The sequence below is a fragment of the Eptatretus burgeri genome, chromosome 2 (genome assembly GCF_056783735.1).
Source record: "Eptatretus burgeri isolate ZD-2024b chromosome 2, Ebu_testis_v1, whole genome shotgun sequence".
Lineage (NCBI taxonomy): Eukaryota > Metazoa > Chordata > Myxini > Myxiniformes > Myxinidae > Eptatretus > Eptatretus burgeri.
The window spans coordinates 115,428,666-115,456,454 of record NC_140962.1 but is presented as its reverse complement, the minus strand read 5'-3'; the positions used below and the strand labels follow the sequence as shown (position 1 = coordinate 115,456,454).

General features: G+C 43.0%; 1 protein-coding gene across 12 annotated transcripts in view; it reads left to right on the top strand.

The window, feature by feature from the left end:
- Positions 1–27,789, top strand: part of LOC147032885 (sperm flagella and cilia-associated protein 2-like) — a 204,223-nt gene that overhangs the window by 161,095 nt on the left and 15,339 nt on the right. For 8 of the 12 annotated variants that reach the window (XR_015055389.1, XR_015055390.1, XR_015055388.1 and 5 more), the window contains exons 24-29: positions 9,147–9,253; positions 11,090–11,272; positions 18,589–18,666; positions 24,155–24,322; positions 24,441–24,566; positions 27,084–27,206. Coding sequence is in view for 7 of the 12 variants with exons in the window: in XM_085870855.1 (XP_085726981.1) it covers positions 9,147–9,253; positions 11,090–11,272; positions 18,589–18,666; positions 24,155–24,322; positions 24,441–24,566; positions 27,084–27,206 (785 nt within the window). In the remaining 5 variants the exon portion in view is untranslated. Of the gene's footprint in view, positions 1–9,146; positions 9,254–11,089; positions 11,273–18,588; positions 18,667–24,154; positions 24,334–24,440; positions 24,567–27,083; positions 27,207–27,789 lie in introns of those variants that run through there. The other 4 variants (XM_085870859.1, XM_085870858.1, XR_015055391.1 and 1 more) reach the window with 3 other exon arrangements.

The window sequence follows — 27,789 nt, the reverse complement described above, 5'->3', positions numbered from 1 at the left end:
ACTTTTTTTTTTTTTTGTATACCTTGGTCGAGGCTCGTATGAGAGCTAACACACAACTCACAGCAAGGAGGCATGAGACAAGAGGGGCGGGAGTGGAAGGGACAAAACAGTGGGGAACAGACACATTAGGTGAACTGTGGAAGGGAGAGGGATGGGGATGGGATGGGGAACATGGCGAAGAGAAGATGGACATTTCAGGGACTTTCAGGAAGGAAAGCAGGAGAAATGAAGGAAGTGGGCTTGGGTGGATTATCGGGGGTAGAAAAGATCGAGGATTTGGATGGGGGAAGATAAGAGGTGGTGGTGAACAGCTGTTTTGAAAGCCTGGAGGGAAGAATGGGAAAGAATAGAGTGAGGAAGTTTATTCCGAAGGCAGGAAAAAAGAGGAATGAAAGAGTGAAGATGAGCAGTGATTCGTGATTTTGGTAGTTTTACCAGAAGGGGGTTGTTGGCGGACCTTGAGCGCCCTGTGGAAATGTGGTGGGGACAAATCGCAGAGAGAGCAGGAGGGGCAAGGCTGGAGAGGAGTCGGTAGAAGACAGAAAGACCACCAACCAACCTGCGGTGATTGAGTGAGAGGCCCAAAGACTCAGCTTCATTGCGGGAGATGCCGATGATCTTAAATGCCCTGGTTTCGACAGCGTGAAGCCGAGAAAGGTGAGAGGCAGGAGCACCAGCCCAGAGGGGAGAGCAGTACTCCATCAGGCTACGGACAAAAGCTTTGTAAGTGGTCAGGGGCTCAAGAGGGCCGAGGAAGGACTTAGCACGACGGAGGATTCCCAGTCGGTGACTGGCTTTTGAGGCGAGGTTGGAAATGTGACTTTCCCAGGAAAGGTCATGGCAGATAGTGAGACCGAGAAGCTTGAAAGAAAAGACTTCTTCCAGAGGATTGTTGAGAAAGTGGATGGTGGGGTTTTGTAAACGGTCCTTTCGAAGAGACATAGTGAGAGTGTGAGATTTGTCTGGATTGAAAGACATGTTCCACGTGTTGGACCAGTTTGTGATTTTATCCAGATCTGCAGTGAGTGAAGAAGCTGCTGCTTGCCGGGGGGTCTGGGTGCTTTGGGGGGTCCTGAAGAGTTGTGGAGCGCCTTCAAGACCACCGTCCTTGATGTTGCCGGTGGACACCTTGGAGCTCACCACAGGGCAAAGAAGAATTTTGTCTCTCAAGGGACACTGGATACCATTGACCAGAGTCGCAGGGCCAGGCTGAATGGCAGAGCTGAGCTGTTCAGGGAGCTGAGGCGTAAAACTGTACGTGCACTGAGGGTGGACAAGGAGGCCTATGTGCGAGGAATCTGTGAGGGGGTAGAGCATCACCTGTGGACAGGTGATTCTCATCCCGCTTACAGGGGAATTCGCGCATTACGTTCATCCAAGCCCATCCCTCGGAGCACTGCAGTTCGAGCAGAGAGTGGTAGGCTCTTGACAGAGGAGTCTGAAGTGAAGGCCCGCTGGGCCGGTTACTTTGAGCGGTTTTACCAGGCTGATCCCCCAGCTGTCGAGTTGGACGTCAAGGGTGTTACAATCCCTGTTGCTGACCCTCGAATCAACTGTGGTCCACCTTTGCTTGTGGAAACATGGGCTGCGGTGAACCAGTTGAAACGGGGCAAAGCTCCAGGGATCTGTGGCATCCATGCTGAACTTCTCAAGGCTGGTGGAAATGCTGCACTCGTGTCGTTGCATGCAGTTTTGTGCTCTGCCTGGAACACAGGCATCATCCCAACTGATTGGAAGAGGGGCCTTGTTGTCCCTCTCTGGAAAGGGAAGGGTGATCGCCAAGACTGCAACAACTACCGAGGGGTGACGCTGCACTCAGTGCCGGGCAAGGTCTTTGCTCGGATACTTCTTGATAGGGTTCGCCACCATCTGCTTGAGCACCAGCGTCCAGAGCAGTCAGGCATTACACCAAAGAGGTCAACGATTGACCGTATCCTTGCACTTCGTGTCCTCACCGAACGCAGACGAGAATTTCGGCAGGGGCTGCTTGCAGCCTATGTTGATCTCTGTAAAGCATTCGATTCAGTGAATCGGGATGTCCTCTGGAGGATTCTTGGTCTTCGTGCGGTGCCACCAAAACTGATCGATCTGATGTCTGAACTCTACTCTGGCACTGAGAGTGCTGTGAAGTGTGGTGGTACCATCTCTGATTTATTTCCAGTTGTTACTGGAGTTCGTCAGGAATGTGTACTTGCCCCCACACTTTTCAGCACTTGTATGGACTGGATTTTAGGGAGGATGTCGGAGAGATCAAGTTGCGGTGCATCGTTTGGGAATGTCAAGATCTCGGACCTTGATTTTGCAGATTATGCAGTCATCTTTGCGGAGACTTTAGACATCCTCTTGGGGGCCCTCAAGGTGCTGAATGAGGAGTCGGAGCCGTTGCGATTACGGGTTTCTTGGGTCAAAACTAAGATCCAGGCTTTCAGTGACATCTTGGATGCTGCTGTCCTGTCTGTGTCTGTTTGTGGTGAGGATGTTGAGGTCATGGAGAGATTCACTTACCTTGGCAGTGATATTCATGTCTCTGCTGGCTGCTCGTCAGAGGTCAATAGACGTCTGGGTCGGGCCTGGGGAGTCATGGATGCACTGGATCATGGGGTGTGGCGCTGCCGGTACCTGTGCGGGAGGATGAAAGTCCGAGTCTTCAGGTCCTTGGTACTTCCAGTCTTGCTTTATGGGTGCGAGACTTGGACTCTGACCAAGGATCTGAGATGGAGACTTAATTCCTTTGGTACCAGGTCTCTTCAGAGAATCCTTGGCTATTGCTGGTCGGATTTTGTGTCCAACGAGCGGTTGCTGAGAGAGACTCGGATGAGATTTGTTACCTGCATAGTCCGTGAGCGTCAGTTGCGGCTGTATGGACATGTGGCTCGTTTTCCTGACGCTGATCCTGCTCACCAGATTCTCTCAGCGAGGGAGTCTCATGAGTGGAGGAGGCCAGTGGGCCGACCACGTGCCTCATGGTTGCAACAGGTTGACCATCATCTCAGGGAGATGGGGATGGGCCTGGCATCTGCCTGGGGGATGGCCAGACGGAGGCCCCTGGAGTACCGGCGGAAAGTGGACGCAGCGACGCGCTGTTCTGGCACATGCTCCCATACCTGACCTGACCTGATATGTTTTTATTTTTCGGGTAGCCGCACGGCGTATTTATAAATTGTGGAGACCGAAAATGTGGGGGTGCCGTACGGTCTTTGATTTGATGTCACACGGTGACCTTAGGGTGTTCCTGCGGCGGCCCTAGAATTTTCAAGGCAGACGCAAGGCGACCGCAGGGGGGCCCTAAGCCGTACGTGCAGCCTGACAGACGGTAACGAGTGGGTTCTTTTTTTTTCTTTTACCAGTTCTTTTTGTTTCGGCTTGTCGAATTGCTACGGTGAACGTAGAAATGAAAAAAAGTTATAACCGCGCTATAATTCCACGGCGACCCTACGGCCTGTAAAATATAGCCATACGGTGTAGGGCCACCCTGAGGCCACCTCAGAAACTCTGCGGCTGCCGCACGTTTCTGTCAATTCAGAGGGCGTACGGCCACCATATCCTCGCCGTAGAGTAAATGTGACTTAGGCCTAAGTGAGCAGTAGTTCTGGATTTTGGCAGTTTCACGAGGAGGGGGGTGGTTGTTGGACCATGTGCGTCCGGCAGATACCTGGGGGTACAAAGCATGGAGAGTGCAGAGGGTGCAAGACCAGAAAAGAGGTGGAAGAAGAGAGAGATCTCACCGACCTGTCAGCGATGGAGAAGTGATCGGCCCATAGATTCAGCTTCATCATGAGAGATTCCAATGATAATCATCACGAGAGATTCCAATGAGAGATTATTTTATTTCAAATGAATTATATACTTGAACACTGTAGAACAAAAATCGCCTTTTTGACACTTTCAAAACACTTCCGTTTAGCAGTACTTGGACAAAATATTACAGCATTTTATGTCATCACAACCAATCATATTTTCCGCTCGTGGACCCCACATTTCTCCTTGTTTCTCAAGACAGTGCAGGGTAAGGTGTTCTATGAACTATTGAACTCTGTAGTTATAGATGTGTGCGGTACTTAAAGGGGAACCCAAATGCAATGTTTTTTTTTATTTTCTTCTGAAAACCATTGGAAATCAACTACGGTTTAATTTGAAGGGGTGGGGGGGGGGAATTTGAATTTTTTTGGCCAATAATAGTGACGAAAAAAGCCTTTGAGTGTCGATTGTCAATTTCACCAGTGACGTCACATCTGTTAGCCCTACTGTATTGATCCAAACGGCTTTTTACATAGACAAACAGAGCATGTCGAGGTCAGATTCCAATACTGAGTCCATTGTCAATAGTAACTCCGAAGGTTCTCAGAATGTTGAAACTGAACAGCGGGATGTTGAAGAAATTATTGGAGACAAATTAGCGATGGAAACGCTTTCGGGGGGAATTGTGGAGCCGTATTGTTTCTAGCCTTGTGTGAGTGATTCAGAGGAAGAAGGCGGAAGTGAAGATGGAGGTGTTAAAAAGATCAAAACATTGGTCGCATGTTAATTCGAGATCGTTAGGTTTTGCTTTTCTTCAATTGACAGTTTATAAGAGAGATATTTTGCATTAATTGACAAATCGTTTTTATATTACTCGACCAGAAAATACCCGTCATCGCTTGACAGCATGGACTAAATGGGCACACTCGGAGACCACAGACAGAATGGGCACACTCGGAAACCACAGACAAAATGGGCACACTTGGAGACCACAGACAGAATGGGCACACTCGGAGACCACAGACAGAATGGGCACACTCGGAGACCACAGACAAAATTGGCACACTCGGAGACCACAGACAGAATGGGCACACTTGGAGACCACAGACAGAATGGGCACACTCGGAGACCACAGACAAAATGGGCACACTCGGAGACCACAGACAGAATGGGCACACTCGGAGACCACAGACAAAATGGGCGATGAATGCCTTGTCCCACCGTCACAGGCTGACAAAGTATCTTGTATGTTACAGGATTGTGCCGTTTCAAACTTTCTCTGGACGTCATTTGTGTCTGTGCTGTGTCCCACCGTCGTGTCTTTGAGATGTCAATGTCCCTCCCCAGTGGATGGGGGGGGGGATGGTGCTATGGTGGGGGGGAGGGGTATGTGGGATGGTGGTGGGTATGGTTGATGGGGGATGGTGGAGGGTGGTGGTACTTTGATAGTTTAAGCATTCTCGGTCAAGCCCTCTCGGAGGAGTAGATGATTATGCATACTTTCTCTCCACTATAAATATATGGTGGTTCGTATGATTTGTAGAAATTTGTATTGGTAAAGGATAATTATTTTCAGGTGTTCTTGTGGTAACTTCCAGGCAATGGCAACAGGTGATTGATTCACTGCTTAAATTGTCCGTGTACATGTGCCGGTATCTCGGTAGAGATAGTGTTAGATAGTGTTAGAGTTGAGTGATGGCAGTTTCTTCCACTTAATCGTGGGGATGGCATCCTTTATCAATCGTGGCAGGTCACCACAAGATAGGGCCATCTCTATTGTTTCATAACAGTGCTCTGTAAAATGTTTCGAGCACAAGAGCGAGCATTTTCTAGGCCCGATCCACACTCGGGTATTTCCAACAAACCTCGTCCAATTTCTGGCAAATTAGGGTCTTTTGGCCATTGGTGTAGCATGAAACCATCTTGGTTTGTATCATTATACAAACACCAAGGACGCATCGACTCAGTATATTTGTGGAAAATCGAAAATTATTTACCGTTTGACTTAAATCAGACCACAATGTAACCCGGAGACAGTACAGATCTGGTGCTCGATTCCCATGTCTGACGCCACGGCTAAAGTGAAAAAGAAGAATATTTTGACCTTTAATCGCAAATTTACCGACGATATAATTCTGAAAAGGATGCATATCTATTTTGTAGGGTATCAAGGGTTAGATTATTGTCGAGGTGGTCTGAGCGGTTGGGTTCCCCCTTCAAATACATTCTTTCTTTCTTTTTTTTAATGTATACACTGTCAAGGCAGGTGTGTGTGTGTGTGTGTGTGTGTGTGTGTGTGTGTGTGTGTGTGTGTGTGTGTGTGTGTGTGTGTGTGTGTGTGTGTGTGTGTGTGTGTGTGTGTGTGTGTGTGTGACAGAGACAGAGAAGATTGGGACCATACTCTGTGCAGAGCATTGGTGCTGCTTACGCAGTCTCTTGGCTATTGGGCACAATCCTGGACGGGTCGCCACTCTGACACCTGCATTCTGGCATTCATTTTGCTGATATTGGAAGGATGACAGGCCGAGTTAACCCCACCTGGTATTAATTCAACAGCTGAACGGGATTTGAACTCAGGACCCTAGGACCCAAAACCCACCACCCACACCATTAAGCCAACATCAGGCATAATCAGGCAGGTATGAGAGCTAACACACAACACCAGGCAGATATGAGAGCTAACACACAAACACACAACAAGGGGAGCAGGAGAAAAGAGGGGTGGGAGAGGGAAGGAAAAAAACAGTGGGGAAAAGAGACATGAGGAGATCTGTGGAAGGGAGATGGATGGGGTGGGGTACACGGGGTAAACAAGATGGACATTACAGGGACTTTCAGGTCTTTACAAGACAGGGACTTTCAGTAAGGAAAGCAGGGAATTTGAAGGAGGTGGGTTTGGGGTGGATTAACAGGGGTAGAAAAGATCGAGGTTTTGCATGGGGGAAGACGAGATATGGTGGTGAACAGCTATTTTGAAGGCCTGGAGGGAAGAATGGGATGGAAGAGAGTGTGGGAATTTGTTCCAAAGACAGGAAAAAAAGAGGAATGAAAGAGTGAAGGTGAGTAGTGATTCTTGATTTTGGTAGTTTTATCAGAAGGGGGTTACTGGCGGATCTTGAGCACCCTGCGGAAATATGGGGGCTCATATCTCAGACAGGGCGGGGGGGGGGGGGTGAGGCCGAGAGGAGACAGTAGAAGACAGAAAGACCACCGACCTGCCTGCAGTGAGAGAGTGAGAGACTCAAAGACTATGCCTTGGTTTCAACAGCATGAAGCCGAGAAAGGTGAGAGGCAGGAGCACCAGCCCAGAGGGAACAGCAGAACTCCATCAGGCTGCGGACGGAAGCTTTGTATGTGGTCAGGTGCTCACGTGTGCCAAGGAAGGACTTTGCATGACAGAGGATGCCAATTGGCAACTGGCTTTGGAGGCCAGCTTGGAAATGTGGATGTCGACAAAATATTCAAATTTTTTGTGGACATGCTGCTTCCATTCTTCTACTCATGTCCATGGCATGAGTTTGAACTTTCATAAATCATATTTCTGGTCACAATTGCAAGGGTTATATCACTCAAGACATATCAAGGTGATCAAGCTGAAATCTAGTATTTGTTACAGTCTGGCACTCTGTCTTGCTCTCCAAACTCTCTGCCTAAGGCATCCAAGGTCAACTCCACACATAACTTACTGACGTCTACTATTCTCACAACCAACACATGGCTCATAACGGGATCCTCTCATCTCCTTTCCCTGTCAAGGTGTGAGGCAAGGGTACCAGCCCAGAGGGGAGAGCAGTACTCCATAAAGCTGCAGATGTAGGCCTTGTCAATAGACATGATTTAAGGTGTGCCAAGGAAGGACTTTGCATGATGGAGAATGCAGTCAGTGACTGGCTTTGCAGGCCCAAGAAATGTGGTTTGCCCAAGAAATGTGGTTTGCCCAAGAAAGATTTTGGCTGATAGTGACAACCAGGAGTTTGAATAACTTAACTTGTCTGGGAGTTTCAATGGTCTGAATCCAAATTGATCATCTCAGATGATGCTGACAGAGAAAAGGAAGGATTTCATATCAACTGTGATTGTTGATTCCATGAATTTGCTGATGATTGGAAGTAAGCTGATCAGTCTGTAGTTAAAGGGATTGGGTTTTGCACATTTTTCTCTGTAATGCAGTGATGTTGTCTGACTTCCAAGCAGATGGAATATTCCCTCAGGCAAATGGTAGAGTGAAAAGGGTAAAGAGAGGATGTGCAATAGCAGCAGAGCAGGTTTTTAGGACATGTTAGCTGATGTTATCTGGTCCAGTTGCATCTCGGTCTTAGTTGAGGGTTGCCTGAAACTTCTTCAAACCCTCAAGTGCAAAAGACACAGAATCCAGGAGCAGTTGGGTGTAACTTTGTGGGATGGGCACAAAGATTTGGAACACAAGATTTAGAAACAAACACAGAATTGAGGCATTCGCCCTTTTCATTAGCGGAGTTGGCTGTGGTGCCATTTGAAGAGAAGGAAGGGATAGAAGGAGTGAGCAGACACCAGAGACAGACTTAACAAGGTGCTGCCAGGTTTTAGAGGAGGGAGACAAGTTTGAAAGATCAATCTTGAGATTCAACAGATGTTGTTTTCTGGCTCTCCTGAGAGTAGACACACACTTGTTGCGGGCTTTGTGGTGTGATCTTAGGTTGCCTTCGGTGTGGTTTGTTTTCCAGGAAGAGAAGGCAAATTGTTTGAAGGCAACTACCTCACCACAGGATTCAGTGTACTTTGGGTGGGAGGATGGGAAGGATAAGTGAAAACAAGATGGGATGAATGTGTGCCTAAGGAGAGTATGTTTCTGTGGGAGTATCCCCAGTCTGAGTTAATCAGGGGCAGTAGATACAAGAGACCAGTCCTGAATTGAGATGGCTGCTGGCAATGCCTGCCAATCTGCCTGAGTGAACTGCCAGACTCACTGGTGCTGACTTGCTGATGCATTTCTCTGAGAATAGTCAGAGAGATGTTGACTTTCACAAGCATATGATCAGATTAACGAATTGGAGTTGAGGAAGAACAGGAGACATTTGCGAGGAAGTTTGTCATCACCAAGTCCAGAAGGGAGGATTTGAAATTGGGAGAAATCCAGGTCAAAAAGTTCACAGATTGAGTCGGTCTCATTGAATAACAGAAGTCCTTTGCTGAAGTGCCATAGCTGGTGAGAGACATACCAACACCCAGCTAATTTTCATATTGAAATCACCGCATCTGAGGAATAATTGGAATGAGTGATTAAAAGTTTAAAGACCCCAAAGACCCAAAAGCCCCTGAGTGCAACAGAAATAATTAAGCAGGTGAAGGCTCCCATGGTGTGAACAGTGGGAGTGGCGAGGGTCTGTAATCTCTGATTGCTCTTTCTTGTTCTCTATGTCTTATTGCAGGTTTTATATCAAACAAAGCTTTTGTGGAGATCTTCCACAATATTTTGGAACAATATGAAAGAAATCATGTTCTACCAGAATGCTGGAAAAATGTGAACATCGGCAAGGTATATTACAGCAACCTTATTCACTTAATTTGTTAGAAGTGGTACATTGAGGAACTTCGATTTAATTTGCACTTGCGAAGAACCCGTCCTTACGGACAGAATAATTACCCCAGGATTGGCGTTTGAGAGGACTTTGTAATACCCCTTCCCACTGGGAGGAGTGCTATATGATACACATTTACAAAGAGTTGGGATTCTCCCACTGAGCTGTTTTTATAACTGGAGCGCACCTGTGGCATGCGCCCATGGGGAAAGCAGCTGCAATGTTGAAAAACTCTTCCCTCACTAGAACGTGAGAGGTGCAGGCATGGCTGAGAGTTTAAGTGCTGGACTTTATCGGGTTACATTGGCAGGTTGATTCACATTTGTTTTCCTTTTTTGATTGTTTTCTGACAGAGCCTTGTAATACATCTACGAAGGTGACTGACAAAACTGAGTCTGATTTTAGTAAGTCAGAAGTGTTAAGTTGAGTTGGTCTGTGAGAATATTGAGTTTCAGTGCCTCATTAAAATGGAATTAAAGTGGGGGGGGGGGTTAAACTCCAAATTGATAATCGTCCACAAACAATTGCCACTTTGATGTCTTTTTTTGAAGCAATAAGAAAGAAGACACACACACACACACACACACACACACACACACACACACACACACACACACACACACACACACACACACACACACACACACACACACACACACACACACACACACACACACACACACACACACACACACACACGTCGAGTCGGCGACTAATCAGGCAAATACTACAGAGTTGAAACTTCACCTCCGAGAGCCAAACAATAATAAAGTAATAATAACATCGCTAAACACTTCAAAATGTTATTTAATATAAAGGAAAGTTCCTTTACTAAGGAAAAGTGATGCTTTTGGTGAGTTTCAACTTGCGGGAATTCCTGTGATTGCAGCCGAAAGCACAGCAGAACACCATGTTTTTCTCTGAAACCAGTGCAGCTGACCTCGCTGAGGTATTCCAAGATGGAGATAATGACGAATCGCTGGTGCCACTTGCAGGCTCCCACACTCCAGTTATATACTGTATATACAGCTCTGTCAGCACCCGATTTATTGTGGTGGAGGCTGTGGGGCACACATGGATGGTCCTGGCATTTTCTGCCACCAATGATGAAATGTGGTTTTCAACCTTTTTCACTGATGGCACTGTAAACTCTTATATCTTATTCTGTGGCTCCCCTATTCTACTTTATATTTGAATGGTTGCCTTCAAGACTGCAGGCTACTCGAGTTAAATTATTGGATAAAATACACAATTTCAGGAGTATTTTTGCAGGCTTTTATTACCACCAATGGATTCCAGACAACTGAAGATTTGCAAGGCATGCAATTAGCCTGTCAAAAAGATATTGCATTACTGTTACAACTTCCAAACTACATTTGATTTCATTTGAGTATCGGATTCCTTCAACACAGAAAGTAAAAATCCCTCGAACAAGTGAATGCAGACAATATTAGTGAAATAATTTCCAACTATACTTGTCAAATACCCATTCAATGCACAATTTTTGAAGCCAATTTGCTACACCGGTTAATATAGGATTAATAAGCTATAATTCACAAGAACAATCAATAATCATGGATGAGTCCTTGGATGGTGGATCCCCAGGGAATGTGTTTGTTGGTGAAGGCCCTGAGGCAAGTTCCCCAGTGGCCTTTGCATAAATCTGACCCTGAGCTCAGTGGATACCCCCCCCCACCACACCCTTAACCTGAAGGACCATTAATTTTCCTTGTCCCCTAAAAACTTCGAGTGCACAGCTAGAATTTTAGAAATGAAATATGTTCTTTTCACAGATTGAAATCCTGTGCACTACTATATTTGGCGGAACAGAGTTCATTAATTGGAGAAAGTTTTTGGTTGCTGTCGCAGAGATGTTCCCCACCCCTTCCTTATTACAACTTATGGAAAGTCTTGCCAACTTCAACTCGATTGATGAGCACAACGTTGGTTGTGTAACACAAGAACAGTTTGAAAAAGTAAGTGTTTTTTTTTTTTAATATAACGTTGTCGTGTTGTATTTTAATCACTCAATGGTTATTGCTCCTTCACATTAAATATTGCATTTTGCTGCTGTTACCATGGATGGCTACATTTAATTCTTGATGAGTATTTATTTTGTTCTTTTTTCCAGACAAGAAATGTAGTTTTCCAAGCTGATATCTGCTTCGGGACCATCAATTATTCATATACTGTGTGTATATCTATCTGTATATATGTATATATATATATATATATATATATATATATATATATATATATATATATATATATATATATATCTTTACAAAAGCAAGGCTTATGGAAAAGTAAGGCTGAACTGACAGTGGGGTAACGGATTAACAATCAGGCACAATCAATCAAAAACGGGGTTTTTTGGCCAGATTAGATCTGTCAGGTTTGGCCTGTCAGGTTTGATTAGATCTGTCAGAACGGCCAACAAACCTTTGTCAGGTTTGGCCATATTAGATATGTGACTTGCTACAGGTACCATGTAAACCTGTACTAACCTGTTTAATGGTCAGGTTGTCGGCGACTAAACTGCCTCCCCACCAGATTTCCTGATGAGGAGGGTGTATGGATATGGACACCCATCAGGATTAAAAACAAAGCATGTCAAAGGGCAGATGAGCTCCTTGTGAGTCAACGGTCTCCATATCCAGTGCCCAACTGCCTGCGGCCATCCTCCTGCAGTTTGGTTACTCTTTTTTATGAGGTTGGTGGCAGGATTTGCACTACGGCCACCATAAAACACTTCATTCTACAAAACCCATAAATGCAAAGAAAACTGAAAACCCACTCGGTGGGAGTACCTCCTGTACTGCTATTCGTAGGGCAGCATACTGGATAACGGGATTGGGGTAAAGCCTTCGGGACCCCTATTCTTTCCTAGGAGGAAAAGTATTTGGTAAAGTTCCTGGGTCAGATTGTGGTGGTGTGTGGTGGAGTGGTCCTGAGGTGTCGTCCACCAGATGGCGGTCTCCTTGGGTTAACCTGAGGCGGTTCCTTCGGGTGGATGCCTGGAATGTCCTATCCCAAAGAGAGGAAGATCACCTGCCTCTGTTATCTGAGCTCCAGAGTTTGAACATTGTTATTGCAGTACTCTCTGAGGTTCGGAGATTAGTGGCGAGATCCTGTTGGGTGGTTACACCTACTATTAGTCTGGTCGCTCTGATGGTTACCATGCCCAAGGAGTTGCTGTAGCTATATCTAAGAAGATAACTCCCATGACAATTGAAGTTACACTGGTCAAGGAGCGTATTATGAGACGAAGGATTCGTCACTCCTTGGGTGTCGTTTCCCTGGTGTCAGTATATGCTCTGACTGAGGCGAGTGATCTCACCGTGAAGGATGCATTCTATGCCGGGCTCGAGTCTGTGGTTGATCATTGCCCCAGGTGAGATACTCTTCTAGTCTTTGGGCATTTCAGTGCATCGACTGGCACTGATAGGGATGGTTATGAAACATGTGTTGGTCCCCATGGGTCTGGAACTGTGAACCAGAAAAGCACTAAGTTCCTTGACTTTGCAAGAAGTTGTGGACTTTGGGTGGCTGGTTCATGATTTCAGAGCAAACAGGCTCATCGCTGGATTTGATATTCCAACGCTGGTGATGTGTCAAAGGAGATTGACCATGGACTCGTTGATGGTCACTGGGGGATTATCCAGAACTGCAGGGCGCACTGGAGTGCTGAGTTCCTCAATATTTCCTCAACCGCAGGTTGGTCGGTGGTCTTTCTGTCTTCTACCGACTCCTCTCCAGCCTTGCCCCCCCTGCTCTCTCTGCGATTTGTCCCCACCACATTTCCACAGGGCGCTTAAGGTCCGCCAACAACCCCCTTCTGGTAAAACTACCAAAATCACAAATCACTGCTCATCTTCACTCTTTCATTCCTCTTTTTTCCCGCCTTTGGAATAAACTTCCTCACTCTATTCTTTCCCATTCTTCCCTCCAGGCTTTCAAAACAGCTGTTCACCACCACCTCTTATCTTCCCCCATCCAAATCCTCGATCTTTTCTACCCCCGATAATCCACCCAAGCCCACTTCCTTCATTTCTCCTGCTTTCCTTCCTGAAAGTCCCCGAAATGTCCATCTTCTTTTCGCCATGTTCCCCGTCCCATCCCCATCCCTCTCCCTTCCACAGTTTACCTAATGTGTCTGTTCCCCACTGTTTTGTCTCTTCCACTCCCACCCCTCTTGTCTCATGCCTCCTTGCTGTGAGTTGTGTGTTAGCTCTCATACGAGCCTCGACCAAGGTATACAAAAAAAAAACAAATATCGACCAGAGGCTTGTGGTTGCAACTATGAAGTTGCAGCTTAAATCTGGGAGAATGGTACCAACCCAGGCTAGGCTGGGAAAGCTCAAGGATGAGAGGGTAGCTGAGGAGTTTGCGAAAAGGCTGTGGGAAAAGGTGGGGATTTGGGGGGGGAGGGGGGTCTGGGTGCCTTTGGGAATCCTGAACAGTTGTGGAGTGCCTTCAAGACCACCATCCTTTATGTTGCTGGTGGATGTCTTGGAACTCACCGGAGGGCTAAGAAGAATTTTTTGTCTCAAGGAACACTGTATACCATTGACCAGAGTCTCAAAGCCAGGCCTAATGGAAGAGCTGAGCTGTTCAAGGAGTTGAGGCATAAAACTGTACATGCGCTGAGGGTGGACACGGAGGCCTATGTGCAAGGAATCTGTGAGGGGGTAGAGCATCACCTGTGGTCAAGTGATTCTCGTCCTGCTTTCAGGAGAACTCACGCATTCCGTTCCTCCAAGCCCATCCCTCGATGTACTGCAGCTAGAGCAGAGGGTGTTGCGCTGTTAACAGAGAAGTCTGAAGTGAAGGCCCGCTGGGTCAGTTAATTTGAGTGGTTGTACCAGGCTGGCCCACCTGCTGTTGAGTTAGACATCAGGGGTGGCACTCTTCCTATTTCTTCCCTTCCAATCTAATGTGATTCACTTTGTTTTGTGGAAACACATGTTGCAGTGAACCGGTTGAAATGGGATAAAGCTCCTGGCATCTGTGGCATCCATGCTGAACTTCTCAAGGCTGGTGGAAATGCTGTACTCGTGTCGTTGCACACAGTTCTGTGCTATGTTTGTAACACAGGCATCATCCAAACTGACTGGAAGAGGGACCTTGTTGTCTATCCCTGGAAAGGGAAGGGTGATCGCCAGGACTGCAGCAACTACCGAGGGGTGGCGCTGCTCTCAGTGGCAGGCAAAATCTTTTCTCGGATAATAGTTGATGGGCTTCACCACCATCTGCTTGAGCACCAGCACCCTGAGCAGTCAGAATTTACACAAAAGAGGTCAACAATTGACTGGATCGTTGCTCTTTAAGTCCTTGCCAAATGCAGACGAGAGTTCCGGAAAGGGCTTCTTGCAGCCAATGTTGATCTCGGCAAAGTGTTTCATTCAGTGAATCGGGAGGATTCTTGGTCTTCATGGGGTGTCACCAAAACTGATCAATCTGATGTCTGGATATACTTTGGCATTGAGAGTGCAGTGAGATGTGGTGGGTCCATCTCTGACTTATTTCCAGTTGTGACTGGAGTTCATTAGGGGTGTGTAATGCCCCCCACACTTTTTAGCGGTTGTATGGGCTCGATACAGGGGATGATTTCGGAGTGATCAAGCTGCGGTTCATTGTTTGGGAGTTTCAAGATCTCTGACCTTGATTTCACAGACGTTGCAGTCATCTTGTGGAGACTCTGGATATCCTTTTGTGGGCCCTCGAGGTGCTGAAGGAGGAGTCATAACTGCTGGAATTATAGGTTTCCTGGATCAAAACTAAGATCCAGTTTTCAATGACATCTTGGATGCTGCTGTCTTGTCTGTATCTGTTTGTGGTGAGGATGCTGAGGTCAAGGAGAGATTCACTTACCTTTGCAGTGATATTCATGTCTCTGCTTGCTGTGATCCAGAAGTCAATAGACGTCTGGGTCGGGCCTGGGGAGTCTTGGATTCACTGGATTATAGGGTGTGGCGCTGTTCGTACCTATGCAGGAGGACAAAAGCCCGAGTCTTCAGGTCCTTGGTGCTTCCAGTCTTGCTCTTCGGATGTGAGACTTGGACTCTAACCAGGGATCTGAGGTGGAGACTTAACTCCTTCGACACCAAGTCTCTTCAGAGAATCCTTGGCTCTCGCTGGATTCTCATGGCTATGAATGCCTGGGCAGTGGATAGGAGTTCATGTGTGCCATGGAAGGACTTGTATGATGGAGGATGCCCAGTCGGTGGTTGGCTTTGGAGGCCAACATTAAAATGTTGTTTGCCCAATAATGATCATGGCTTATAGTGAGACCCAGTAGTTTGAATGACTGAACCTACTCAAGAGGATTGCTAAGAAAGTATTGAGGGGAGGGGTGAGGGGGGTTGGTCATGAGAGTGTGAGATATGTCAAGATTGAAAAACATATTCCAAGTTTTCGACCAGCTTGTGATGTTATCAAAGTCTGAAGAGAGGGAAGAGACTGCAGTCTGCTTGTCTGAATGATGAGACATGACACTGCAGAGAGTGGAGTCATCAGCAAATCGATAAAGGGATTTTCCAGAGATTGAGAGAGATCATTGATGAAGATCAGGAATAGGACTGGGCCCAGAACACTGCCTTGAGACACTCCAGCCCTGACAGGGAGAGGAGAAAAAATGATTCCGTTGAGTGCCGTACATTGGCTATGAGATTAGATTAAGGCAGTAAGCAATGTGTGGAGTTGGCCTTGGATGCCATAGGCTAACAGTTTGGAGAGCAAGGCAGGATGTATCAAAAGCATGAGATATGTCCAGAGAGATGGTCCTGAACTCATCAAAGTAAAGTCCAATTACTGTACCAAGTCCCAAGAAGTCCCAAGAAGAAAGCCACACACACACACACACACACACACACACACACACACACACACACACACACACACACACACACACACACACACACACACACACACACACACACACACACACACACACACACACACACACACACACACACACACACACACACACACACACACACACACAGATATATTATGCACTGGTAAGTACTTCCAAAAACGATATTATTTGAAGGTATAACCTTAAATTCTAAGCAATTGACTGATTTCCCAATTGCACGGATCATCAGCTGGGCACCGTTTTTCATTGAGGTTTCGATCCTTTCAGCCCAGAACCTTTCCAAACGGCAGATCCACAACCCTGGTCGCAGGTCCACATCATGTGTGACATTGAGGCCCTCCATTCATTGTTGGATGAGTTGAAGCAGCATGTCTTTTGTGGAGTGACCTGGTCTGAAACCAAATTGGTGATCTGAGATGGGGTTGTTGGTGAAAAAGACGGTAAGACCTTTTATATATCAGCCTGGCATTTTGGAGGATGGAATACATTTTCTGGAGGAAGATGTTACTACTTGCCATACATCCAGAACCACCTCTATTGGAAGAGAAAATGGGCTGCAGCTTTTACCTCGACATCACAGAATCCTGAAACGAATGCCATCAAAACCATTTGGGAACATTTGTTGGGAGTTGTGGGAAAGCTAACCTCTGCCAAGTAAGATGCAAGAGCTGCAACAAAATCTACTCCTGCACATTTTGCCAAATCTGCATCAGTCTGTCATGCATTAACATCATTGATTTGATACCTTCACAGGTTAAAGCACTGAATGATGCCAAATAACATGCTACCACATACTAATATACAGTATGTAACCCATTTATTGTGTTTTTGTAAGTAATTGTTAAAATGAGCTTGATGTATACAATCAGGGATTTATTTTTTTCTGATCGGGTGCTGTATCATTAGCTTCAAACAAAGTATTGGCAAATGATGAGCCAATTTGAAATGCAGGATCATATTTAGGTAGCATCACCACAACATCTCTGCCTCGTTTTACTCTATTGGAACAAAAAATGTGAAAATTAGCAAAAACATAAAATTCATTATCCTACAATAATGCAGCTATCATGTATGCATGCATGTATGTGCATTGCCGAAATAGCACCCTTTGCGGTATGTGCACATGCTAGCCCAGAACTGAATGGAAAACTGAAGCTAGAATTCAATTGTAAAGATATCATATATGTGCACACAAAATAATTAAATTTGAAACTAATTTAATGCAACTCTCACAGAACATAGTTGTATGAGCTGTTTTGAGAAGAACAGTACATACTTTCCTACTCTCATTAACCCCCCTCCCTCCCTCCTCCTTCCAAATTTCCGGTTTTCCCTCCTGAGTTTACCTCTGTATCCATTTGATCCACTCCATGCATCCTCTCCTACCCCTCCATTCCTCCTTACACCCATTGTTTGTACAAGTCTCCCTCTCTCTTGGCCTTCATCTCTGCTGTTCGTGTTCCACTCCCCCCCCTCCCTCCACACTCTCTCTGTTGTTCCTTTTGTCCTGTTGTGTCCTGCTCCGTTCAGTGTACTATCAATAGCTCTTCCACGAGCCTCTACTATGTCTACAAAGAAAATAAAAAAGTGCCCGTCTTCGACGTGTCTTTCAGCAAGTCAGTACTCAATGATGTCTCTGTCAAACACAAAATATGATTTGACATATGATCAGGAATATCACGTTGTTGTGAAAATTTGCCCACGAGACTCAAAATTTACTCAAACAATTTTAGAACAAGGAAAATAATCATTGGGTGGATTTCCTTTTCTTATTGTTGATGTCTGATGTGCTGATAAGGTTGTTTGGCACTGGAATCCTTGCCACAGTTTTGGCAATTCGAAAAATTACTGATCATGCATCGCCTTTGATTTGCAGCCTTTCTAATCTTTTCACTTGCGACATTCATCCCAAATTTCTCTGTTACATCTCAGCTCGAAGGTTGTCAATTATTTTGTGCAAAATACAGGACGGTGTTGCTTTGTTAGTCTTCCGAATGGTGATTGTGATGTTATGACCACAATCACAGTTTCTGAAAGAGGTGTTACGATCAAAATTCATCTTGAAAAACACATCGAGAATGCGTGGTCGATTCTTCTGCTTCCCCTAATGTGACATAAATAAAGTTTGTCATTGGTGCTATGACTATTTCCTTGGGGGTGTAGCAGAGGCCTTTGTGATGTTCCTCATAATCACTGTACATCTTTTGTTCTGGAGGCAGTAATGTGGCTTTGTGTTCTCATGTATTGAGGACACCGGTATTTGTTCATTACTTTTATATTTTTTTTCCAAGTTGTGGTTTGATAGATTTTTACCTCTTCATTATGATAGACTGTGTATGATATTTTGATCTATTTATTCAGACTTCTTTAAACTGCTATCTCTGTTGAATATAGGATCCTTTTTTTCTGCAGATACAGTGTTGGTTTGAAGGCATTTATCAGGGCAAAATAAATCCAGAGATGGGTGATAATATCAACAATATAAAAAAGGTACGTTTATTTTGATTCACTCTGTGGATTGCATTAAACTTTATAATTTCTGATCTCTGATATTGGAGATTTATTCAACTCAACATCACAAGGATTATTTGTTTCTGTGATTTTTAAGTCCACATTATCACAAGCAGACTTGGTGGCGTAATGGGTGGAATGTCCGCTCTGAGTCTGGGAGGTCGGTGGTTCAAACTCCATTTGAGTCATTCCAAAGACTTTATAAAAATGTTACGTGCTGCTTCCTTGCTTAGCGCTCAGCATTTAAAAGGATAGGATAGAGCACGGACAAACAACACTGGGAAGGCAATGGCAAACTACCCAGTATAACCCTTGCCAAGAAACTGTTTTGGCAGCACTGATGCTCAGATTCAATGTCCAGCTCAGATGGAATTTTCAGTCACATCTCATGGAAATGACTTGGTTGATGGCTTAAGAAGAACAATGAAGCACTTGGTCTGGAGATTCGTCAAGAGTGGAAGGAGTGAGGCTGATGACTGCAAGGCATATTACAGCATAGCTGTTGAGCGCAATCCCAACATCAACATCTATTATATCTCTGCTGAGATCATCAATGCAAATAAAAATGAATTTGCGGCTGCTTGGAGTAACACCTTTGCCATACCCAACACACATAAAGTACATTCTGTCAGACCGCGTGGGAAGTATCAGATTCTCGTGAAAGACGACCCTTCATTGACCCAATGCCTTGACATTACTGTGCACAAAGTTGAAGGTTCCATCAAAAGCGAAATAGATGGAGATATACAGACACATGAAGCACCTCAAAGCATTGACCAATTACATCTTGTAGTAGGGGATTGGAAACTGGTGAGCTACGAGTTCCCTGGTGAGGTAACAATTATTGTGGAGAATGAAGTGAAGGTCAATCATATGCACCAAGCTGGCAATCATTGGATGTGGCCTGAAAATGAGGACCACATTTTCAGTTACAAGCATGACGTAATTCGCAAGATTGAGCCACCAATAGTCTCGGGCCACTGTGGACACTTTGCTTTGTTTGAATTTAAGAAATACATTGCATGAATTTAAGAAACATACCTATGGGTCAATGACAAACTGAAACTCTTGCTTCGTTGCTTTGTTCTGATTATCTTTTGTGTTGGTTCTAATTTACCTCTGCCACCAAAGGTGAAGGAGATTATGTTTTCACCCCTTTCTGTCTGTCTTTGTGCAGGATATCTCAAAAAGTTGTGGATGGATTCGGATGAAATTTTGTGGACGGCTGGGTGTGCGACAAGGACGAACTGATGAGACTTTGATAAACATCCAGATCCGGATTCGGCTACTAGAATTTTTTCAGTGATTCTTCGCCATTGAGAGAAAGGGCCAAAAACGATATATTGCACAATATCTCAAAAACGTTGTGGGCGGATTTGGACGAAACTTGGTGGACATTTTGGGTGTGTGACAAGAAAGAGTTTATTCGAAACAAAAAACAAATTTATTCGAAATTCGAAACAATATGACAAGAAATCCGGATCCGGATCTGATAATTTTTTAAGTGATTCTTTACCATAGAGAGATAGGGATGGCCAAAAATGAGATATACAATGATATTTCAAAAATATATTGGGCCCAACATGTTATTGTGGATCAGTCATTGCATGGCGGAGGTATGTGCTCTACCGAGTGCCCTTATATTACTCTCGCCAAAGGAGAGGGTATTGCATTTGGATCCGTTTGTTACTTGGCGAAATCTTCGATTTTGTCAAGAATGTTGGTCTGTTCCGTTTGTTGGTTTGTTTGTTTGTCCGGTCGTCTACAGCCCAAACGGCTGGACCAGTCGTTCTTAAATTTTTACACCTGATAGGCAATCCACCTGAGACGGTCCGCGTCTAAACCCCGTCTTAATCTGACTAAACGTCGCGACGTGACGTCACACAACGTGAAAACACATTTGTGGACATAACTCAGTGACTGGAAGTTGTAGCGACTTCCGCTTGACGCCAAATTAAACCTCATTCAAATATCTAAATGATTACTAAATGCATCTTATTACAAATTACGCATAGTTTTCGCAAGCGTATGACGTCAAAGTTTTGCCTATTGACGTCATTTAAAAAAAATATTTACTCTCGTGTGCAGCCGAAACTACTGAAGCAATCGTTCTCAAATTTTAACACGTGATAGCCAATCTTGCTGAAATAGTCTGGGATCAAATCACGTCATAATCGCACTTAACGTCACGACGTTACGTCAAAAAAATGTGAAAACAAGATTTTGAACATAACTCAGTAACCGGAAGTCGTAGCGACTTCCTGTTGATGCCAAAACAAACTTCAACGGAATATCTAAATGTTTTAAAATGCATGTTAGTACAAATTATGCACAGTTTTCACAAGCGTATGACGTCAAAGTTTTTAGCTATTGGCATGATTTAAAAAAAATTCTATTCGTTCTACAGGTCACAATTCTTAACCGATTTGGATGAAATTTTAACAGCTGATAGAAATCCACAGTGCAAAAAGATATGTGACTTTTGGTGATGTTCAAGATCAGGATCTGGATTCTGCATCACTTTATATTATCGCCCATTATAAACCAATGGGTAATTTTGTGAATTACACATGGCTATTTCTCAAACAGTTTTGCACTTATTATATTGAAACTTATACTGTCTATTTATGCATGTAATATTAACATGTGTACAAAGTTTGATCGAAATTGACACAAGGTCAAGGTCAGGGTCACCCAAAACATGAAAAACACACATATAAAATACACATTTTTGTTTTACAACATATTTCAAACCTGATAACGGGATCGTAAAGCTGGTTGAAAAGCAATGTTCCTCGGTATTTTCAAATATTTTCTACGATCAGAATGAAGGCAACAAGCACCGATGATAAGTTGTTGAATGTCACATGGTGGCTTTAAATGAGTTGTGAAAATTTTCAATCTGCTCTCGTTTCAATCTGCTGACAACGCGTGCCTTATAATTGTTATTTGTGACGTTGCCTCATTTTATTAATGTACGAACAAATAAACACCACACATTCCATGACATTACAGCTTGGACCACCACACGGAAAGGTCAACTAATTTGCCAAGCGTCGTGCTCAGCACGATTTTTCATTTGTCTGTTTGTTTGTTTATTTTTTTGTTTGTTCGCACAGAACTTTCATGTTTTTCTCCGCAACCGCTTGTCGGATTCAGACAAATTTTTCACCATTGGTGTGACTATTCATGTCGAATGTTTTAATGATAATTATGGTGTCATAGGTCACGTGGTGTGGCAGCCATATTGGAAAAACTTTGGACCTCTGTATCTCTGAAACCGCACCAAGGACAAAAATTGAAACTTGGCACATAGCAAGTACTCCTCATGGGGAATGAGTTTGATTTTTATGCCGTCATAGGTGCCCTCATTATGATGTCATAATTGCATATGCAGAACGCCACTTCCGATCAGTATGAAACATTTTGAGGATCATCGAGGGATAAAATGGTTCACAGGAAAAAAATTAATGATGTCATTGGTCATGTGATTCGGCAGCCATATTGTTGAAAAAAATAAACCTTCAAAAATCTTCTCTAAAGTGACTGAACAGATTGAGGCAAAACTTTATAAGGATGATCACCTTTCCACGAGGAACAGAAGCTTCACACATATGATTTCATTGGTCACATGGTTTGGCAGCCATATTGCATTTACCCTAAAAACTATAAATAAATAAAAATCTTCTCCAGAACGGCTGGACAAATCAAGGGGAAACTTCACAAAAGTGTTCCCCAAACCATGGGTGTACAAGTAGCACATAGCAAGTACTCATGGAGAATGTGTGGTATTTTTATGACGTCATAGGTGCCTTCGTTATGACGTCAAAATTGCATATGTAGAAAGCTACATCCGATCAGTATAAAAACATTTTTGAGGGTCTTCTCGGGATAAAATGGTCCACAAATTTTTTTTCATGATGTTATCGGTCACGTGATTTGGCAGCCATATTGTTTTTTTCAAAATAAACCTTTAAAAAAATCTTCTCTGAAATGGCTAAAAAGATCGAGGTGAAACTTTATACATATGGCCGCCTATCCATGAGGAACAAAAGGGTCACACATATGACATCATAGGTCACATGGTCTGGCAACCATATTGGATTTACCCTAAAAACTATAAAAAAAATACATCACTCAAAAGAAGTCCTGGTGAGGGTTTGCAATCTCTGATTGCTCTTTTTCTTGTTCTCTTTTGTGTTCACCAATAGTTGACATTGACATTCACAAATCAATCATCCTTCCAAGAAATTGCCATTTCACGAAGGAGCACATCCTATGATGCTCACTTTTCATGCAGGTTGATGCTGCATAGGAAATTTGTTCCATGCATTGAAAGGTTGTTCAATTTTGTCGACTTGCCAATAATATGTCTATTTTACGCTGGTCTTGATCTTAAGTATCCTCAAACACACCTTTTTCAGAAAGTGAAATGGATTTCTTGGCAGATGTGCATCTGCCACAAAAATTGTGTCTGACACTAAACTAATTAGGTCATGGGTCATTCAAGTAATCAGCAAAATAATATGAATAAACTGTTTTTTATAACCTTAAACCTGACTGTATTGCATGATCGGAGTGTTATCATGCTATACCTGTTACCTCTCTTGAACTTCCCCTTGAAATTTGTTAGGCAAGGATTTTTAGATTTTTAGATTTTTGAGCATGCATCCAACACCAAGCATAGTCTGTTGTCCATTGTATATGAGAATGCCAGCAGCCTCCCCATTTTGTGATGCCTAAATACTGCGAGGGCTAAAAAATCATATTGCCACACAGCAAAATTCCAGACCTCCTACATGAAGAAAACTCACTTGAAAAGTTTCTAAAATTTGTGAAAATTGTGCGTCCGCCAACATGGAATTACCCTGCATAATATGTCACCATTCCTGACAGTGATGGTGTCTAAATTTTCAATCTGCTTTCTGAAGCACTGTTTGCACTTTTGGTTGCAATTGATTGAAATTTTTCAGAATTTCCTCCATAAATTATTTGCTGGTGTGCTGAAATTCAGTAAAATATGATTGGTGCCTCTTGAATTGCTGGTGTTGTGTATTGTACCTACCACACCTACTCACATGCCGAGATAACATTATTTTGACACATTATTTCAATGGGTGGGGGTCGTTCTGGCTTGTGACTCGGAAAAAATTGCCCATGCTAGGTATAAAGGATGATTGGTGTGGCAAAAAATCCCCACGGTCATGGCAGTATGCATCATCAGGACAAGGTTTATGTGTTGTGTTGTGCTTTAAATGTCACTTAGATGCATGATTAACAAAATATTAAATAAATGTATGAACACTTTTAAAGTCATTCTCCAAGACTTGCTTCCTCATTGGATTTAATCGTATTTTACTGCAGAGATCACCATTTTGATGCACGGCACATGTTTAAATGGATTTCTTGTAACTGTAGAACAGAAATTTTGACTTCATTTTTGTTTTCTACCCATTGCTCATGGCAGACTCTGTTTCATATTTTCATGGAGAGAAAGGAAGATGTACCAGTTCTCCATTACATTGACTTTCTCCTATATTTTGCTGTCAGTGTGGATTCATTCCAAGGTTTTTACAGAGCACTTTCACTTACAATAGGACAACCTTTGCTGAATGAAGAAAACGTATTGAACGATGTAAGTAAAAGGTAAACAAATGATTTTCCCCTTTGATTATAATGGTTTGTAGCTATTTTGGCAATCTTCGGAATTTTTAAGCAATGTGGAAAATGGTGCTTCCTTTTTCTATGATCAGGAAATTATTCAGTCATTGGAGATACCAGTTGAAAAATTGACAAAGGTTTTCTGTCATGGAGGAATCGGATTGGACAACAATCAGCACTTTTTGTGCAACATGGGTTCTGCTCCACGATATCCTTCAGTAAGATATCTATAAATATAAGAGAGATGTACTTGTGTGTCTGTGTGTCACCATTTTTCTCAGAGATGGCTGAACGGAAGTTTCTCAAACTTTCAGAGGTTCATCAGTGAGTGACGGGGAGTGCTTTAAGGGGGGGGGGGGATTGTTTTGAATTTTTTTTTTTAAAGTTTGATTTTTGGGGACTTTTTATTTTTATTTGCTCCACAGTGCCTAAGCCTTTGTAGCTACGGTGAAAGGTAATATTAAATTGTCCCCAACCCCATTCCTTATTGGGTGTAGGGAAATGTTGCTGGGAGAGGCCCCCACAAAAATAGATAGAAAAAATAATTGATTTCTTCAAAATGCCAACAGGATTAGAACAGCAATGGGCAATGCCGGGTACCCCTACTGATATTACATGTAATTATTGAACGTTTTGTCCGGACCACACTTTTCTCCTCTAATAAGCAATTACAAAGCCAATCAGCAAAGTCTTTTGTATGCTGATCATTTAAACTTTCTATATAACGTCAACAGCAAAGAGCCCAAATGTGAAAAACTATTCCAAGAAAATAGATTGCGGTGAGTTCTGAAATGTTTTTCTAGAAGATTTTTTTTATTATTATAACTTGACCACATTTTCCACCAGCAGGGATTATCAGGGCAGGCTATTTTTAGATTGCCAAAGACAATTTATTACCACCAGAGAGAAAAGAGGAGAGAATTGAAACCCTGCCTGAAACTTGTTTTTCTTAAATATTCTCCCGTGTCCGCCAACTGAGCGAGATCGGCAGACAGGAGCTGGTGGGTCTGACTCGGATTGCTGAATAATTATTTATTTATCAACCTTTGCACACGATTGCAATCAGGAAGTTTCACACAAGTTCATTCACGTGAAAAATATCCAAATCAGTTCATAAACAAATGATGGCATAAAACACGATGCACAATCAAAATAAAGATCAATTACTGCATCATAGTCCCAAGAAGGAAGCCTGACAGAACAATACACACACACACACACACACACACACACACACACACACACACACACACACACACACACACACACACACACACACACACACACACACACACACACACACACATAAACAGATATATTATGTACTGGTAAGTACTTACAAAAGCTATTGTATTTGAAGTTATAAACTTAACTTGTAATCATTTTACTGATTTCCCAAGTGCCTGCATCATCAGCTGGGCACCGTTTTTCATCGAGGTTTCGATCCTTTCAGCCCAGAACATCTCCAAACGGTGGAGTAAGTTCATGACAAAGAAAATAACAAACACTTAAGAACCCCAAATTGAACTAAAGGCCATAAAAACCTGATGAATAGCCATTATTCTTATCCATAACTTCGGCTGGTAGGTGAGGTTTTTTGTCTCTACAAGAGCGAGGCTCATAGAAGAGCGAAGTGAAATTTACTTTCTGACTTTTCCTCTTGATACTCTTCACACTGTCATCGCTAATCTGGCTGGACCAGAAAATGTTTGTCTTCTGTATTCTTACACACAGTTCAAGGTTCAAGTTCAAGGTTTGACTGGATTTGGTTGAGTAAGAAATAGCTCCTCAGCTTACATAACCCACACTTAATTATGCAAGATAGAATCGATAACATCAGACATGAAACAAACTTGACTTATTTACATTATAATTATGAACATAGATGGGGGCCTGCACACACCTCAACAATTTTGCTACAACGACCAGCAATTATAAAAGCTGGTTATACTGTAATGACCCATTATCACATTGATACAATGAATTGCAAAATAAGAAAATTGTGATTGAACATATGAGCACAGAGATAATGAATAAGGTCCATTTTATCAACCCATTGCAAAATTATATGAATGATCCTCCTGCTTGGTGCATAAGGCTTCTGAGGCAGTTTTTTTGGCGAGGGGGCACAATCCTGAACAGGTCTCCACTCTGACACAGGACACTTAACTGGCTCTCTCCCAGCAAGCTGATATTCATTTTTATAACCACAGTAGGATCACAGACTCGGTCAATCTGACTGGTGTTATTTTGGCATGTCTGTGGCTGTAACTCAGGACCTTAAGATCCTTCACCAACCACCTTAATTGTGAAGCCACAACCTTGTATGCCAAACTATATAATTCTCCTCAATCATAGTTGTATGGAGAACTTTCTTATTTTGTTGTTGTCACTGTTTTTATTTCATTTTTCAAGATGCACCATGTCTAAACAGTGACATTAAGAAAACCATTAATTTGAAAGAAATATTTATAATCCCTATGTTAAAGCATTAATAATCCATTGTATCAACTTAGCCCACCCAATTTGCACATTAGCTGGAATTTAAGATGTGAAATTACTTAATTTTGAACTAGATAACAAATAAAAGTCACCCCAATTCCAACATAAATATACAGCACCATGCAACCATTAGAACCTCTTGTTTTACTTTTGTGAAGATCATTTGATTCAGCAATTTAACAGGTTTATTGAATTTGTGAACGGCATTTTTTATGATACTTCATATTTTTCAGGAAATAGCTGCTTGCATTTATAAAGAGCTGGGTTCCTGTGATTCAGAACCTTTCCAAAATATTTCTCTTGAATGTCCTTTCATTCAGGATTTCATCTCCCACAATTGCAGTTTCAAACTACTGGTAGGTAATATATTTCACAGCATTGTAAAAAAAAAAGAAAAAGTAATAATTTCAAGAAAATCGATCAATGCCGATGTTATATTTTCTCTTTTTATCACTCTCATAATTTATTATCTCTTTCAAAATCTCAAGCTCACTGAGGTTGTCTTAAATATATTACATATAAGATAATGACATTCTGACAAAAGCGACAAAAATATGGGTATTAAATGTATTTCTAACATGTTCCTTTCCTTCCACCTACATCAGCAAATAGCAAGTTCTTCAACAACTATGTTGTAAAGATTTTTCATTTCCTGTTTTGAATACGTTGTATACAGTGATTGTAAAATATTCCAGTGTATATTTGAGCCCATTTACTTGAAAAAAAACAGAATGGAAAACTCCTCTTGATCATTAAGACTAGTGTCATTCTGCATTGGTAAACAGGTAGAACAATGAATGTAATTAAATCAAAATATTAAGCAAGATGACATGATGTAAATTTATTACCTCCACCAGGATATCTCAAAAAGTTGTGGATGGATTTGGATGAAACTTGGTGAAAAATATCAATTACAAGCAGTATAATGAGTGATTTGAA